The sequence below is a fragment of the Pristis pectinata genome, chromosome 11, assembly GCF_009764475.1.
Source record: "Pristis pectinata isolate sPriPec2 chromosome 11, sPriPec2.1.pri, whole genome shotgun sequence".
In the NCBI taxonomy this organism is placed as follows: domain Eukaryota; kingdom Metazoa; phylum Chordata; class Chondrichthyes; order Rhinopristiformes; family Pristidae; genus Pristis; species Pristis pectinata.
Genome location: NC_067415.1, coordinates 33,328,692 through 33,347,433, shown reverse-complemented (window position 1 = coordinate 33,347,433; position 18,742 = coordinate 33,328,692). Strand labels below are relative to the sequence as shown.

The following is an 18,742-nucleotide window of genomic DNA, read 5'->3' as shown; positions in this document are numbered from 1 at the left end:
ATCAAAATTACCCTGGACTCGTCTTCCTTCTTCACTGACTGTTTGAGATTTACGTTTGCTTTTTCTAGTAGACTGAAGGCATGTTGATATGCAGGGTGAAAGATCAGGATACAATCTTGTAAATGACTAATGTCACTCAACCCATTTACATTAATGGTGCTCTAAAGAAAATTTGTCATTTTAAAGGGAAACTTCAAAACTTTGTTGCTAGTGATGCTGTAGGCAACACTTCCTGTTTTTTACTTTTGACAGGGTATATGACCTTTTCAGACAACTTGTATGTTAGTTTTACCTTTCCTACAAGCATTAGGATGGTTCCATAATGCAAAATATATGGCAATTTTATATTTGCCAACCCCTAGCGCCAGGTCCATTTTATGCCAAGGACAAGGTTGATTTCTCCAAGTGGATTCTTATTTTGTCCCAATAAGTTGTCTATGGAGATAACGTGTCTTAGATTGTAATTGGCTTATACTAAATAAGAAAACTATAATCAGCTTGTGAAAAGGGAGGTCATTTAGGATTTTCTAAACACATCCAGTCTTAAATATCTTTCTGGTAGAGAGAGACTGCAGGAGTCAATCACTTAGCTTGCCTTGATAAATAATTCTGAAATATGCAAGACTTGACATCAAAATAAAAAAAGTCTGCGAATGATGGCAATCTGAAATAAAAACAGAAAATGCTGGAAACACTCAGCAGGTCAGGCAGTGTCATGGAAAGAAAAAACTTGTTATTCCCTCTTTCCCAATTATGACAAGTTTTCAGTTGCAGAGAAAGTGGGGGAGGGATGGTTGAACAAATGGAATATTTGTGATAGGGTAAGACAAAGGGTATCACAAAAGGTCATCATATCAAAATGGACTTCACTTGGTGTTTATAAAATAGATTTTTTTAAGTCACTCAGTGTATTTTCATATTTTTGCCTTCTCTTTTCATTGGAGGCTTTCAAATAGCTATTTAAACAATTTATTTAGGTGAAGTTTTCCTAAAGACATCATATTTATTCTACTATCTGCATTTTAGGCATCGTGCTTTTCCAAGACATCGACTTCCTGGGCCACATGAATAATGCAAGATATTTGCGGGAGTGTGATTTTGCCAGGTAATTATCATTTATACTATATTAATTAGGTTTGTGTCAGAACTGGGCCTAGAAAGCATCAACTGTTCCAAACTATGCAAATCCCTTCTACTTTCTAAGTGAGGAAAATTAATCCTGAAAAATCCTTTGATGTTGAATCAATGCCCTTCCTGGCTGAAGAGTACCTACAGAATTATGTTTTGGAAAAAGCATTTTAAAGGTGTGAAGTATAGGAAACATTCCTTAGATAATACAAAACCCTTCTGCTTGTCAGCAAGATCTTCAAAGCCATTTCTTGAGACAGTCTCAGAGTAGTTTGGGTTTAGGCACATGTGATAAACCATTCTGTCCAATGTTTAATTTTTTTATTTCTAGAAACACATACTTTGGGGAAAACTGCAGAAGAAATTTAGTTGTTTAATTATTGAAATTAATTCTGATATCCAGCTTGGTACCCGCTGTCACAAGCCAGTCTTTAGCCATTTCAGTTTACTTCATGTGATGTCAGGAAATGGCTGAGAGCACTGGATACAACAAAAAAGGTATGAGTCAACATCTCAACTTTTGTAATGAAAAGCTGCACTCCAGAACTAGCTGTGTCTTTAGCAAAGTGCCAGACGATGACTATCTCACACGAGAGTTTAACCGACTATCTCACACGAGAGTTTAACCAACTATCCTTGACATTCAGTGGCAGTACCTTTACTGACTTCTCCACCTATCAACATCCTGGGGGTAACCATTAAACAGAAATTTGTCTGGACTAGCCACATAAATGCTGTGGTTACCAGAGCAAGTCAAAAGCTGAGTATGCTGTCATGAGTGATTCACCTGGCACCCAAAGCCCTTCCATCAATGAAGGCACAAATCAGGAGTGTGATGGAAAACCCTCTTTGTGCCTGGAGGATTACCGCACCAACAACTCTTTAAGAAGCTTTCAAATCCAGGAAAAAGCAGTCTGCTTGGTTGGCACCCCATTCATTTTCTCCACTGGTGTATAGTGGCTACAGTACCATGTACAATGTACTGTAGTTACTGTCCTTGGTTGCTCTGACAGCTCTTCCCAAACCCATGAACTCTACCACCAGGAAGAACAAAGGCACACATGAACACTGTGCAGGAACAGGGCCTTAGCAACCATTCTGACCCTTAAAGTTTGACCTTGCAATTTACAAGGCTGATGACTGGGATCTCAACCAATTTCAGGTTGTGCATTGTATCTTCTACAAATGCTACCTTTATGTTTACCACTATTACAAATTGTTTTTCTACTTCACATCACTTGCACTGTTCCACTCACAAATTCCTAATCTGCCTGATAGTTGATGTGTACGAATATACCTCAGATGGTCTGGACTGGACATACTTTCTTGAGTCAAGTGACCAGATCAACTCCTCCTTCAATTGTAGTTTGATTGTCTCTGACTACAGTTCTGATTCGTATCTCCTGCTCTTTATCCTTGTCCATCTGTGAGCACAAGATGATTGCATGGTCAGTTCTTGATTGGCCACCCAAGCTGTGCTCCTAGTGACTGGCCATCTGTGGCACATTCTGTAGTTGTTATCTCGACAGATAGGTTTAGGTTGCAAGTCTTCAATGTAAATATGCCTTGGATGATGTTTATTACTTTGCTGTTCCCTTGTGAATTGTAATTTGTCCTTCAAGTAAATTCTATAATCTTCATAAATTGTACTTTTTAACCTCAGTTTTTGTTTCTGTTTAACGGTTTGGAGAATAATTCTAGTCCTTCAATTGTATTTGTCACTTACAACCTAAGACAAACTCACTTACACGGCCCCTCATCAGCCAAGAGCGAATCTGTACCATCCCATATGATTTTAAGCATGTTATAATATACATCAGTCTACATATATGGTTAGTAGTTAAGTCATTGGCTATTTTTCATAAAAATTCAAAGTTAAACTTCCAACATATTCAGATATTTTGTAATGTGATACTAACTGATCTAACTGACATTTAGACAGACACAGAAACAGGCAGGGAATGGAGGGACAATCAAAATCAAACTGGACAGATTTTTTTGTATTCAAAGTTCCACTTTCAGCAAATTAGATCAGAACATCAAAGAATGAAACAGGGCAAATAGACAGCTTTTAATTTTTAATCAGACTGGAGGGAATAAAAAAATACAGAAGCAATCCCCAGTGCATCCTCTTGGTCTACTAATAAGGCAATCAACTGTTAACCAGCAGTACAGTACCTAGGAAAAGTCAGTCAGGGACAGTGCTGGCAAGGCCTAGGGCATCAACAGGAGAGGGGAAAATAAGGGAAGAATCCCAAGCTCCACAACCGCAAAAATCCCAACCAGGCATTAATAAAGGGCCCACATTGCTAACTCGGTAAATAGATGTACTCCGAAGGAATGCCATTGATGTATTTTTTTTTTAATTGGCATCTAGTTTTTGATAACTTAGAAGAGAGATCTACTTATCAACCAGTGGAAAATCTATGCCATATTTCTTCTTAATCTTGGGTGGCAAACTATCAATTTGCAGTTCCTTTGTGAATTGTAAATTGGCCTTCCAGCAGGTGCAATGATACTTTGAGCTGTAATTTTTGTTTCAATACTTTTTGCCTAATCACTTGGGGGGGTGGGGGGGGGGTGTCAGAAGGATAATTCCATTTATGAGCTCTGGCAGGTACTTTACCAAGTCTCAGGTCATCCAGACTTGGAAATGTATCACCATTGCTTTGTCATCAGTGGGTTTAAATCTTTGAACTCCTTGCCCAACAGCATTGTAGGAATATCTTCATGCGAAGGACTGTAGTGGTTCAAGTAGGTGGCTCAGCACAATCTATTCTAGGGCAATTGATGGGCAATAAAGGATGATCTTACTAATGACACTTACATCTCAAAAAAAATTGCTTTTTTTTTATTAATTAAAGTTGTCTTTTACCTCTTACAAAATGGCAACTATTCTTTAAAGAGACCATATTAGGGTATGCTCTGATGAAATATGCGTGCAATTCTAAATGCTCAAATGAAATGTGTTTCAAAAGAATCGTGGCTTTTACTTGTTGGTCTTCCTCTAACAGAGAACCTTTTTTTGTTACTTTGTGTCACGAGAATGATTTTGTAATTGGTATTTAAATTGTCTCTTACTTTTGAGTGTTTCCTCCCAGTGACGAATAAATGAGTTCACCTGATGTCGAAACAAGATTGCTTCAGTCATATCATAGTTTTGTTGGGCTGGAGAGAATAACTAACATTAAGTTAAAATAAAATATTAGCTACATATTTCCTTGAACACCTGAATATAAAATAGTTGGCTCAGCCAGGTTTTATTTTTCTTTAATTATTATTAGAGATACTGTATTGAGGCTAAGTGTCACATGAATAATCCACTTGAAATTCTAGAAAACTCTGCCCTGTGCTGGTGGAAAAATTATTTTGCCTAAAATTGTTTTGGTTGATTATTGTAGGGAAATGGCTGGAGGAAGTATCTAAGGTTTTGTCTGATGTTTTCACTTCCTTGTTTAGTGCACTATATACATATTTCTTTCATATGCAATAATTGGCTTGAATTGAAAAATTGATCTACTTTCTTTTACTCCCTGGTTTGTTTGACTTGTGCAATTTTAAACCACAGTGTTTTAAGGAAGTGTATTGTCACTTCCAAAATATGCTATGCTGCATTGTGTTGGAAAAAATCCAGTTTATGCCTGCAGTTCTCTACATGATAAATCCAGTTGTGACATGCAGTGAAAGCATAAAAGCTCTTTCCCCATAGGGAGAAAGGAAAAAACAAGTGTCAATTTTGTGACTGAGGCCAAAGATCCGTTTCATTTCCCACACTCTCAATGAAGTAAAATATGGAGATGGGAGAAAAGCAAATTGAAGCCAAAAAGGACAAAGTTTGAAAAGAAAAATGTGTCATTTGGGTCTGTGAAGTTTAGTTTTACAGGAAATAGCAGTGATCAGTAGCATTATAGTTGAATGGGTTAGTGTGGGAAAAGAAGGCTTTATTTCTGCATTACCCAGAAATTAAGACCTTTATAATTAGTACGATCATGACGTATCAAAAAATATCAAAGGCAGAGTGTGAAAGATTACTGGTTCTTAACCCCCCAAGGAAGCAGTTGTAGTTTTTCCACCACTTCAACTCTGCGCCACACCACAAGGAGCCTTGGACTCTGCAATTAATCTTCGGGCTATCCAGTAAGGGTTAACAGCATTGTCTAATGGTGCCCAGATTCCTTGCACCTACTAGTGCTATATGTTAACTGTGTGAAGTAGTACAAAATGAATATTGTTTTCACTTAGTGCAAAAGTATTTTATCACTAACAAGAGTTGGGTTCACCTGAACCCTTCAGGAAGATGATTATTGATCCAATAAAATACAACTGTCCTTCGATTCCTTAGTTTAGAGCTGCAGCTGAAATTGTATCACTACAATTTATTCATTTCTGAGAAGTGGCTGTTGCTGGTAAGGCCAGCAGTCATATGCCATCCTTAACTGTCCTCTAAGGTGATGTTGACCTGATTGACCCATCTTCTTGAACTGCTGTAGAATGCTTTCAGTTGAAAGATCCAGGATCTTGACTAAAGTGATTATGTAGGAATGGTGATGTATTTCCAAATCAGGAAGGAATACTACTTGGAGGGAAACATGCAGGTTGTAGTATCCCCAATAGCCAGTTGCCCTTGTCCTTTTTTGGTGGTAGAGGTAGTGGGTTTGGGGAAGTGAAGTCAGTGTAGCATAGCTGAGGTGATTAACTGTGGTTCCTTTTTGTAGATGGCACACATTGCAGCCATGTTGCAATGGTGGTGCAGGAAATGACTATTCAAGATGGTGGATGGGGTCCAGTTGAGTAGACTGCTTTATCCTGGATGGTGTCAAGCTTCTTAAACATTGTTGGAAGGTCACTTGCTTTGTAAAGTGGAGAATATTCTATTAAGCTCAAAACTTGTGCCTTGTAGATAAAGCACTGAGTGTCAGTAAGCAAATTATTCACTATAGGATATCCAAACTGTAACCTGCTCTTATAGCCACCAATAAATGTACAGCTGGTCCACTTGCATTTCTGCTCAGTGGTGATCCAAGAATTTTGATGGTTGGGGATGTTCAGCTATGGTAATGTCATTGGTGTATGGAGTGGACTCGGCCTTTACTTGGTGGTGTTGAAGTATGACATGATGCATTTTAGGAGGACTAATGAGGGTTGGATGTACACAATGAATGGTAGGGCCCTAGGGACTATTGAGTAACACGGGGATCTTTGTTTACAAATCTAAGGATCATTGAAGGTGACAGCACAAGTAGATAAGGTGGTGAAGAATGCATATGGGATACTTGCCTTCATTAGCAAGGGTATAGAATATGAGAGCAGGGAGGTTATGGTACAACTTTATAAAACATTGGTTAGGATGTATTGCATTGCAGAAGGTGCAGAGGAGATTCACCAGAATTTGCCTGGGCCGGAGCTTTTCAATAATAAGTAGAGACTGGACAGGTGGATTGTCGGAGGAGGGTGAGTGGGGAGCTGATTGAGGTATGTAAATTTTTTTGTAGATAGATAAGATGGTTAGAAATATTTCCCCATAGTAAAGGTCTTTAAAGACACCGAGGGCATAGGTTTAAGATAAGGGACAGGAGGCTTAAAGGGTTATGAGGAATTTTTTTTCATCCAGAGGGTGATTGGAATGTACTAAGTGGGTGGTGGAGGGTGAGACTCCCACGTTCTAAGGATCTAAAGGAGCACTTGAATGGCCACGGTAAAAAAGGTTACAGACCATTGCTGGTAAATAGAATTGAGATAGATGGGTGCTTGATGGTCAGCATGGACATGATGGGTCATGGGGCCTGTTTCTGTGCTGTATGTCTTCTTCATATGAAATTATTCTCCAGGTTGCATTTAGAGAATCTCACTGAATAATGTGATACCCTGAACAAGACTGACAATAATTTCCCCTTCATTAGGGAAAACTTAAACCTGACAACCCCCTTCAGAGTTTGAGATAAGATAAGATTTCTTTATTGGTCACATGTACATCGAAACACACAGTGACATGCATCTTTCATGATTCCATTTGGTAAGGAGTAAGAGTGTGATAAATTGACCAAAAGTCCCCCGCCTTGAAATGGTATTTTTCCATGGATTTTGCAATAACCACAGTGCATAGCTCCTAAAGAATTGCTGCTGTATACATATCATCTAAATCTCTGAATTCCAACTGGTTACTTCCTCACAACAATTCATGCTATCAAGTTCCATTTTGATAGTTTGAAGTAATAGGTCTATCTCAATTATCATGTGCATTGTTGAACAGCCAGGCATTTTAAAGAAACTGAAGAAGCAACCCACAATAACTTGTGGAAATCTCAAGGTGACAAGGAAAATTGAGATAGTTACAAGTTTTGTGGAAGAATTTGCATGGAAGGTGAAGTTGCAAAAAAATATAGAAAAATTGTAGGAGCCAGGGAGGAATTAAAGTGAAAGCAAGCAAAGGAGTTCCATTGAAGAAGTTCTGCTGAAGGTCTATGAGCATTAGGGTTCAAAATAAAACAATGATAATCTCTGGATTACTACTTGAGACACATGCAAATTTGGCATAGTGTCATTGAGATCAGTGAATTGTATGCATGATTAAGGATTGGTATGCGAGAAATGTGCATCAATACCACGGAAAGTGGGAATTGTTCAGATGGGATAGGCTTTGCTTGAATTGGCCTGGGCCCAGTGTCCCAGCAAATTGATTAACTAGGGTTGTAGATGGAGAAGGCTTTCAATTAAGTATTAAGGTGGGTTCTGGTGAGGGGAAATTTCGGAACTTAAAGTGAAGGGGAAAGATGAATAGCAAAATGGATAATAAAAGCTTGTCAGGGAAGGTCAAGGACTATAAATGTAAGGGAAAACCTCCAATTAGTGTCAAGAACAGGGGAAAATGATTCAAAGACTGAATTGAAGGCTCTTTATGTGAATGCATGTAGTATTTTTGACAAGATTGGTGCCATTAATTCACCTATAGAAATAAATGGATGAAGATGCAGTAACCTTTACAGGGACCTGATTCCAAGATCAGGAGTTAAAAATTCCAGGATACCTTTAGAAACATGAGGCAAAATGGAAAGAAAGGAGGGATGGTCCTGATTTTTAAATCGTAAACAAAGATAGTAGATTGGAAGGATCTTGGCTCAAAATATCAAGAAGTATAATCAGTTTGGAAGGAAGTAAGAAACAGCAATAGTCAGAAAACATGAGAGGGAATTGTATATAGGCCCCCAAACAGTAAAGGTAACAGATGATTGGTATAAAACAGGAAATTATAGGTGCATGTAACATGAGTAATAACATAGTCATGGGGAACTCCAATGTACATAACAGACTAGGCTAACCAAATCATCAGTGACTGACAGTTAAATTTATGGAATGCATAAGATATCATTTCCAGATCAGTATATTGAGGAACCAATGATGGAGAAGGCTATTTTAGATCTAGTATTGTATGATGATAGGATTAATTGATGATTTGGTAGTTAAGGGGTCTTCAGGAAGAGATAATAACATAGAATTTTATGTAAAGATTAGAAGTGATTTTAATTCAATCTGGCAGAATAGAAAGGGTAAACCAATTGATGTGGTGCTTTTTAACTTCAAGGAAGCCTTTGATAGGGTACCACACCAGAAGACTTTTTTTTAAATTATGATGCAAGAAAATGGGATATATACTGGTATATTGAGGATTGGTTAACATAGAGAAAACGGTAGGAACAAAAGGGATACTTTCAGGTTGGGACTCGTAACGAAAAGGATGCTCGAGGGATTGGTGTTGGAGCCCTAGCTGTTCACAACTTATTTCAATGATTTGGATGAATTAACCAAGTATAATGTATCTAAATTTGTTGATGGTGCAAAGCTAGATTACAGCGTGGGCTTGAGGAGGATGCTGAGAGATTTCGGGAGATGTCACCAGCCTATGAGAATGGGCAAGGACATAACAAATGGAATATAATATCAAAAAAGTGAGGTCATTCACTTTGGTGGGCAAAATATAGAAAGGTGAAATTTGTTTTTTAAATGGTGAAAGATTGAAAGACATTGGTATTCAGAGAGGCCTGAATGCTTGTACATAAATCACTGAATATTAATGTGTGGATTCAACAATCAATTAGAAATGCTAAGGGTATGTTGGCCTTTATTGCAAGAGGTTTTGTGTACATGAGTAGAGACGTCTTGCTCCAATTATCCTGTTAAGACTGCATCTGGAATATTATACACAGGTTTGGTCTCTACTTAAGGAAGAATATATTTGCAGTAGCAGGATTACAGCAAAAGTTCACCAGATTGACTCCTGAAATGGTGGGTTTGATGTACAACAAGGGATTAAGTAGGCTTGGTCTGTACTATCTTGAGAATTTTAAGAATGAGGGGTGATTTCATTGAAATGCACAAAATTCCTAATGTGTTTGACATGGTAGATGAAGAGTTGATGTTTCCCCTGGCTCAGTTGTCTAGATCTAGGATTGCAGCCTTAAAATAAGAGGTCAGCTGTTCGAGATGGATGAGAAGAAATTTCTTCATACAGAAGGTGGTGAATCTTCGGAATTCACCACTAGGGAGCTGTGGAGGATCAGTAACTATGCACATAAGGCTGAATTTTTCTTTTCAGTTGGCCACTTGAGCCTTCTGTGTCTTTCGGTAAGGTCGTGGCTGATCCAGTCTTGGCCTTGACTGAACACCGTTGTTCTGCCATCTCTATGGGGCAGGGAAATGCAAAGATTCTTAACCCTCTGAGAGAAGTAATTCCTCTTCATTTTCATCTTAAATGGGTGACTCCTTATTCTGAAACTCTGCTCCTGAATTCTAGATAAATCTACCAGGGAAACAACCTCCACCATCCACCTTTTAATACTTCTCAGGAACTTGTATTTCAATATGATCACATCTTGTTCTTCTAAACTCCAATGAGTACATGTCCAATGTGCTCAACCTTTCTTCATAGGCTAACTCCTTCATTCTGGGAATCAATATGGTTAACCACCTCTGCACTATTTCCAGTGGAAGTGTATCTTTCCTTTAAATATGGAGACAATGATCTTTGGGTTACTAGTTACTGTTTGACAGATTGAAAATGAACCATTTATCCTGACAATTTTCAATTAGTTAGCGGTTCCCCTTTCTGTGCTTGTATTTACCTGCAGCACCATACTTTGAAGTTTTGGATATGAGTTTCAGACTCTAGTTCCTCAACCTCAAACTGAATTTCGAATTCCACCATGCTGTGATCACTCTTTCCTAGGTGATCCTTTAATGTGAGACTATCAATTAATCCTGTTTCATTGCATAATGCTCAATCTAAAATAGTCTGCTGTTTGGTTCCTCATTGAACTTCTCTAAGAAACCATCCCAAATACATTCCAAGAACTTGCTCTTAGGCTACTTCTGCCAAATTGATTCATCCAATTTATATGATGATTAAAATTGCCCATAATTATTATAATAACTTAATTACAAGTCTGCATTATTTCTTGATTTGTACTCTGTTCTACACACAGTGATGTCTTGCCCTTACTATTTCTTATCTCCAGCTAAACTAATTTTATATCCTGAGATTGAGCAGTTTCATTCCTCACCCTAGCAGTGGTCTTTTCCTTTACTAACAGTTACTTTACCTCTTTTACTCTTCTGTCTATTCCTCCAAAAAAGCAAATAGCTATTAAATAGCAAATAGAAAATAACAAATACTTCATTTCATATTCATTTCCTAGCCTTAGTCATTAAGCACATCTCTAATGGCTCTCAGATAATACCCATTCGTTTCTGCTAGTACTGTTAACTAATCCATGTTATGAATGTTGCATGCTTTCAGATAAGGATTCTTTAATTTTACCTCAGTTTTCTTATTCCTATTCTGTTTGCTGTGCATTCTAACTAGGATATGCTCTGACCCTTCCTGATACACTCTGGTTATTGTTAGTTCCATCATTGCCCAGCACTATTACCTTTTCCTTTATCTGAACCCCTATCTTCTCCATGGATTGTCACCTTGTCGTGGTGGAGAAGCTTGTGTGGTCCTGAGATCCCGAGAGCGATGCCGTCTGGAGCTATGCTCCTGGTAGGGTCACCCATGGCGGTAAGGTCAATGGGGAGGTCCCTGACAAAGAACAATCCAACCAAAACTTCAGCGGTGGAACAGGCGGACAAAGTTACTTCGAACTCAAAGGCTATGAAGGCGGCAACAAATCCATCAGCTCCAATCATCGTGGTTTCCATACCATTGGAATCAGTTGGTTGATTTGTGAAATATCATGTGCTTTTTGTAGTGCAACATCAAGTACATGTTAAACAAATACACGCACAGGCATCTTCGCTTGTGGGCTACTTCTAAATAGATCAACGGAACGAAGACCATCATCCTCGACCTCGAGGGATAGCCACGACGACCCCATCTTCTATTTCCATCTCACTGCCATGCTAATTTAAATCCTCCCGAACAGCCCTAACAAGTACTCTGCCCGTCACCACCACCACCACCACCCTGCAAAGAAATTGGTTGCTTTGGTGCAACCATCTGGCTTATAGAGTCCCGGCCCTCCAGGAAACAGTCTTAATTCCTCAGGAATGTAAAGTCTACATGATCTCTCCAGCTATCTGTATCTTCCTTATTTTTGTACTTACTAGCACATAGCACTGGTAATAATCTTTTTGAGATTCAGTTTTTTAACCTCTTTCCAAGCTCCCAAAACTCTGCCTGCAGGACCTTATCCCTGTTTCTACTCATATCATTGGTAAGAGATGAACCATGACCTCTGGCTGTTCGCCCTCCCCCTTCAGGTCCCTGGCACCAAGGAAGCAACCTATCACAGCTGAAGACAAAGGCTTTTCAACCGAAAATGCTAATTCTATTTCTCCTTCCATAGATGCTGCCTGGCCCTGCTGAGGGTTTCCAGCATTTTCTATTTCTGTTATAAGAAACATATCATCCTGGATTGACATCACTCACTGAAGCACCTGTTTGACCCCCTAAATATTGATTCCCCTATCACTATTGGGCTCTTACTCCACTCCCATGCAGCTGAGCTGCTTGTGTTGCCATGTTCCTTTCTCTAGCTGTACTCCCCTTAAGAACCACCCACCACATCAATATCCAAAAGGGAAAATCTATTTGTGAGGGAAATGGACTTGGGGTTGTGTGCACTGCCTGCCTTCTCTTAGTCTGCTTGACAGTAGACCATTCCTTTTCTGCTTGCACATTCTTGGGTGACGGCATCTCAAAATATTCTACACCACTTCAGTAAGGTTATGGCTGATCTTTTGCCTCCAGGTCTCTTGCCTTGTCATTAACTCTATATGCCTTGATACATATGAAATATGTGACTGGAATATGCATCCTGTGCTTTTTGGGGAATTTTTGGATTCTCCCAATGGTCAAGACTACTGCATTGCAGGAAGTATCTCCAGTCTTGCAGGTGTGCCATAGTGATTCCAGCAGCTATTACATTTCGAGATGCTGGAAATGCTTCCTGCACCTGTGTTTGTCTAGATCACCGGAATTGTTCACAATCTAAGCTGGGCACCTTCTGATAGCTGGCCTTCTTGGCATCCAGCTTCAGTAAGGAAATTGTGTAGTGCTTCAAAGTGCTTTGATTCTAACATTCATTGAGGTGATGTTGAATATAAGAGAAATAGCTGGATATTTAGTGGATTGGACTTTGCTTAATCATTTGCATCATTTCTAATGGAAAAATCAGTTGGAAAGGAATGTGATGTCTAAATTACTCTACTCCAAAACTGAAAATCAAATTTGATCCAGTCTCATGTATGTTGACAGCTTATCCCTGGTTTCTGGTGTTCACATTGGCATCTAATTTATTTTGTCAGCTGTCATTATTAGACTATTAGAACACAAGAAAATATGAGCAGGAGTAGGGTACCAGGTCCCTCAAACCTGCCCTGCCATTCAATATGATCATGGCTGACCTCTGTTGGCCTCTTCTGTGCCAGCTCCCCATAAATTTCAATTCTTTGATCTTTCAAATATTTATCTACTAGTGCTCACGCTAACACAGATTTGCAGTCCCTTTTCCACTCTGAATTATAGTTTTGTGAGTTAAACCAAAGATAATTTCACAAATTAGTTTCTGCTCATGATAGTTGATTATTCTCCAATTGTCTTTCTTCCCTTTTATCCTTCTAGTCTAGCCAAGGTTCTACTTACTCAAGTTGTCAGGATTATTTAGAACACATCCCTTTAGAAATAAATCATACTTGAATCATAGTATTTCCCATTCTTGGGAATAATATCTAACCCAGAACTTTGTACATATATAAATAAAGATGGGTTACTTTCAGTATGTTCTGGAGACTGTAATGGTATTTTGTGTGTTTTTCAGGTTGTCCCTTTATATCCGCAATGGTCTATTACATGCAACAAGGAAGTTAAAAGCTAATATGGTGGTCGGTGCTGCAACCATACGGTATAGACGATCTCTGCATTTGTTTGAGCAATTCAGGATTAGGTCTAGAGTAAGTTGGTACTTTGTATTTAACATGAGAAAACAAAGAAATAGGCTGGATTATGATTTTTAATTTTCATAGTGGATAAGTAAGCAATAAGTAAAAATAAAATGTTAAACTTAAAACAAAAAGTTGAGAAAGCAGGATTCTAATAGATGTTTGAAATTCAGACAGAAAATGCTGGAAACGTTGAGAAGGTCAGGCATCATGAAAAGCAAAACAGAATTAACATTTCAGGTTGAAGACTATTTGTCAGAATTGGACTTAGTACCTCAATCTGGTGATGACCTGTAACATTAACTCTGTTTCCCTTTTCATTGATGCTACCTGATCTGCAGGGTGTTTTGAGCATCTTCTGCCTTTATTCAGATTTCCAGCATCTGCAGGTTTTTTTATTTTCCAATCTGATGGAGATTTATTAGATGATTCCCATTAAATAAATTTGGCAGGATGGGGATAACAATTGTAAGTTTTATAAATGTCAGCAAGAGTTTTTCCTAGCTAGTATATGCCCCAGGATCCCATTTCCTTAAGCTCCTTAAAGCAAGAGGTATACCTGTTTCTTGTTGTGACGGATATCCTTTCTTATAAAATGTAGGTACTACAGAAATTTCAAGTGTCTAGAAGGTTGGGAGAGGAATTTCCCCCAAACTCATCTGAAAACTTTTATCTAGCTTTCACCCAGATGTATATTGTGATACATAGTGCTTCACAATTAAGCACAACAGACTGAATAAATCAGAGGAGCCCTACCAGGTTGTTCAATATTGCATGCTGTGTTCGGGCAAAATCAGGTTATTTGCTTTTTTTTATAGAAGCTTCATAATGGATTCTTTTCAATAAATTTCCGGTTATATACTCATCTGATAAGCTTATTGCAAAAGTAATTTCACCCTTACACAATGGGAGTCAGGCTTGTTCAGTACAATACAAGGATAGTTAGAAGGAGAACTCACTTAGCTTGGTAATCTATTTAAAATATCATTAAAAAAAAATTGTGTTCCTTTCGTGGAAGACGCTTTGTGTGAATGTAATATCAAAGAACTAACCAGAATTTTAGGAAGCCATACTGGTTATGAAATTTTCATTTGATATCCATTGCGACAATGAACACATGTACATAGTTAAAGATTAATGTTATTTGTCCAAAATTTTGCCTAAGAGAATATCTTACACCATTTAACATCTGGCTGTTGCAGTGATGCATACAGCCCTGTCACTGCTGGTGGAGTGCAAGGTGTTCAATCTGGAGCATATAATAGGGATATTGAACAACATTAGGAACACTGACACATGGAATCAGAATCCATCCTTTTTGAGATGAGGAAATTGAGAGAAACTGGAAAAAATGGGTGCGATGCAACGATTGTATCAGATTTTACTGTAATCTTATACAGTCTATGATCAAGATTTCAGACTAAGGTTTTGACTGCTTTTCTTTCGCTCCTCCTGTTGGCTCACTTATCCTTCCTTCTGTGATCCATTATAAAATACACAGCGTATCCTACTAGTAAGAGATGTTTAAAATAATCTGACCAGCACAAATGCATTTTAATTAATGTTTAATGATCTAAGTTTCTAGACAGAATAATGCTTTCGAATTTCCAGGTGAGGAGAAAAGGCACAAAATGATTGATTTTGTTTTTATGTATTTGTGACATCTTAAGGGTGATGGATATACTCAGAACTGTTAATGGTTGGATTTGTTAAAAGAACAAGTATTTACTTAGAGCCTCTTCATTTCTTCCAGGACTTTTCTATATTTCCTACATCACAGGTGTTTCCCATATAATAAATTTGAAATCTAGTTTCTGGTTAGACAAATGTAACATTCATTTTATAGATCTGCAGGAAGACTGAGCAGCTGATCTTTGTTGGTTGAGGGAATAATGTTAGTCACTGTACTGGAAGAACTGGCCTGCTATGATTATTGCCAAAATTCCAAATGGAACACCTAACCAGAGGTGAGCTTATTTTGTGTCTTATCCAAAACGCAGCATTGCCATGTTATTACTGTTCCTCAGTAGTCTGCTGTTATCTTCAATCAAGTCTACACAAGTTAACATTCTAGTAAAGTTAATAATCCATGTACATACCATGATACATACAAATATGCAAGTTATAAGTTTTAAAACTCTGGTCACTCAAGGAAAGAATTGCAACATTGCTTGATATACCTCCATTTCAGAATCAGATTTATTATCACTGACATATGACGTGAAATTTGTTTTGTGGCAGCAGCACAGTGCAAAGACAAAAGTCTATAAATTACAAAAACAAAAAAGAATAATGAGGTGGTGTTCATGGCTCATAGACAGTACAGGCCCTTCAGCCCACAATGTTGTGCTGACCTATATAAACCTTATCCACATTCAATCTATCCCCCTCTCTACTTCACCTCTCATAACCCTTTATTTTTCTTTCAACCATGTGCCTATCTAAAATTCTCTTAAATGGCTGTATCGTATCAACCCCTACCACCACCCCGGCAGTGCATTTCAGGCACCCACCGCTCTTTTTTTTTAAAAAAAACACCTGCCTCTGACATCTCTCCTGAACTTTCTTTAAATGGGTGACTTCTAGTATTGGCAATTACATCCCTGGGGAAAAGGTGCTGGCTGTCCATTCTGTCTGTACCTCTCATAATCTTGTATACATCAATCAAGTCGCCTCTTGTCCTCCATTGCTCCAAAGAAAAAAGCCCTAGCTCGCTCAAACTCCTCATAAGACATGTTCTCCAATCCAGGTAGCATCCTGGTAAATCTCCTCTGCACCCTCTCCAAAGCTTTCACATCTTTCCTATAATGTGGCGATTAGACCTGAACATAAAATTCCAAGTGCGGTCTAACCAGAGTCTTGTAGAGCTGCAACATTACCTCTCGGCTCTTGAACTCAATCCCCGGCTAATGAAGGCCAGTACACCATAGGCCGCTTTAAACACCCTATCAACTTACACGGCAACTTTGAGGGATCTATATACTTGGACCCCAAGATCTCTCTGTTCCTCCACACTGCCAAGAATCCTGCCATTAACCATGTACTCAGCCTTCAAATTTGATCGTCCAAAGTATATCACTTCACACTTCTCTGCATTGAACTCCATTTGCCACTTCTCTGCCCAGCTCTGCAGCCTGTCTATATCCCATTGCAACCTACGATAACCTTCTGCACTATCTACTACACCACCAGCCCTCATCATCTGCAAACTTACTAACCCACCCTCCTACTTCCTCATCCAAGTCATTTATAAAAATCACAGAGCAGGGGTCCCAGAACAGATCCCTGTAGAACACCACTGGTCACCAACCTCCAAATCGAATACTTCCCTTCTACAACCACCCTCTGCCTTCTGTGGGCAAGCCAATTCCAAATCCACACAGCCAATTTTCCATGGATCCCATACCTCATGACTTTCTGAAGTCGTTCAGAAATCTGGCAGAGGGGAAGAAGCTGTTCTTGAATCATTGAATATGGATCTTCAGCCTCCTGTACTTCCTCCCTGATGGTAGTAACAAGAAGAGGGAGTGTACCGGATGGTGACAGTCCTTAATGATGGATGCTGCTACCTTGATGGTGGGGAGGGTTGTGCCATGATGGAGCTGACTGAGTCTACAGTCTCTTGTGATCCTGTACATTGGAGTCTTCATACCAGGCTGTGATGCAACCTGTCAGAATGCTCTCCACCGTACATGTATATAAGTTTTAAGAGTCTTTGGTGACGTACCAAATCTCCTCAAACTCCTAACAAAGTAGAGCTGCTGGCGTGCTGCCTTCGTGATTGTATCAATGTGTTGTGCCCAGGATAGATCCTCTGAGATGTTGACACCCTGGAACTTGAACTTGTTTTACTCAAATTTTACAAAATGTCAGATGTTACTGAGTGGTGAAGGTAGTTGTATTTTAGGAAGTATATTCAGTAAAATCTAATAATTGCAGTTGAAAGTGAAAATTTAGAAAAAAAACAATTATAAATTATGAAATATCTGTTGAAGAATCTGGGATGCTGGAGTGTAAGGTCAAGCATCAGCTGAAAATTGAGTGCTCTTGTCCACGAGCAATGGATTATTGGCAGCAAGATCATGAATAAGTGAGGGAGTGGGAGGAGAAATGCATTCAGAACCATTCAGCCTGAAACTTTGTTCACAGACTGTATAAGGTTACTGTAAAATCTGACTGCTCTCGCATATCATCTGTTCTTTTCAGTTCTTCTTGATTCTCCCATCTCAAAGACAAGGTGGTAGATTTTGCAAGCACAGATTCTGTTAAGGCTTCTCTTGTTGTGCCATATGCCTGTTACAAGCTGCTTCAAATTCAATACTTCACATTCTTCCACCAACAGTGACACAGCTATATCAATCAGTTCTTCAGCCAGATGATAAATAGAAATGCAGGAAATAGGAACAGGAGTAGGCCATTCGTCCATTCAACATGTTTCAGGGCCTGTCATAGCTGATCATTCGTTTCAGGACACTGTTACTGCTTTGTTTCCATAAGCCTTAATACCTTTTAGCAATAAAAATGTGTCTGTCTTTCCCTCAAATATATTTAATATCAAATGGTATAAGATGTTCTCTTGGGCAGAATTCTAAACTGATCGAATCTAATCTTTAACTACACACACTGTCTTCACAGTTCCGGTGCGAACCAAATGGGAATTTCATCACCTTTCTGAAACACTGATTAGTTCTTTGATATTAAAGTCATACAGAGAGAGCTCCAACAATGAAAGGAGTACAAAATCGTTATTACATTTTCTAAGCTAAGTGTGATCTCCTTCTGACCATGGTTGTATTGTATTGAACAATGAGCCTAACTCCTATTGTGTAAGGTGTGAAATTATCTTTGTATCAAGTTTTTCAGATGAGTCATTACTGGAATTTACAGAATGGAATCCATTTAACTACAGCTTCAGTCTGATGTAGATTGTCAGACTTGCCAAGGATAACTAAATTGATACTCTTTCATCCTGATCCTACCATTGCAGTTGAAATGTCATTAAAAAGAATATTTTATTGTCCCAGATTCCCTTTTGGTTACACTCCTCTTAAAGATATTTTGCAATGGTAGTTCATATATATACAAACTCTACAGATCACTACTTGTCTTGAGGAACAAATTTGGCAATGATGAGGTTACTATACAATTGCCTTAGAGCGATTTTTTTTAATTTTTATAT

At 38.6% G+C, this 18,742-nt stretch overlaps 1 protein-coding gene across 1 annotated transcript in view; it reads left to right on the top strand.

The window, feature by feature from the left end:
* LOC127575898 (protein THEM6-like) overlaps positions 1–18,742 on the top strand; it is a 32,313-nt gene that overhangs the window by 4,036 nt on the left and 9,535 nt on the right. Inside the window, exons 2-3 of the mRNA XM_052026114.1 lie at positions 1,027–1,105; positions 13,443–13,575. Of these exons, the coding sequence (XP_051882074.1) occupies positions 1,027–1,105; positions 13,443–13,575 (212 nt within the window). The remainder of the gene's footprint in view (positions 1–1,026; positions 1,106–13,442; positions 13,576–18,742) is intronic.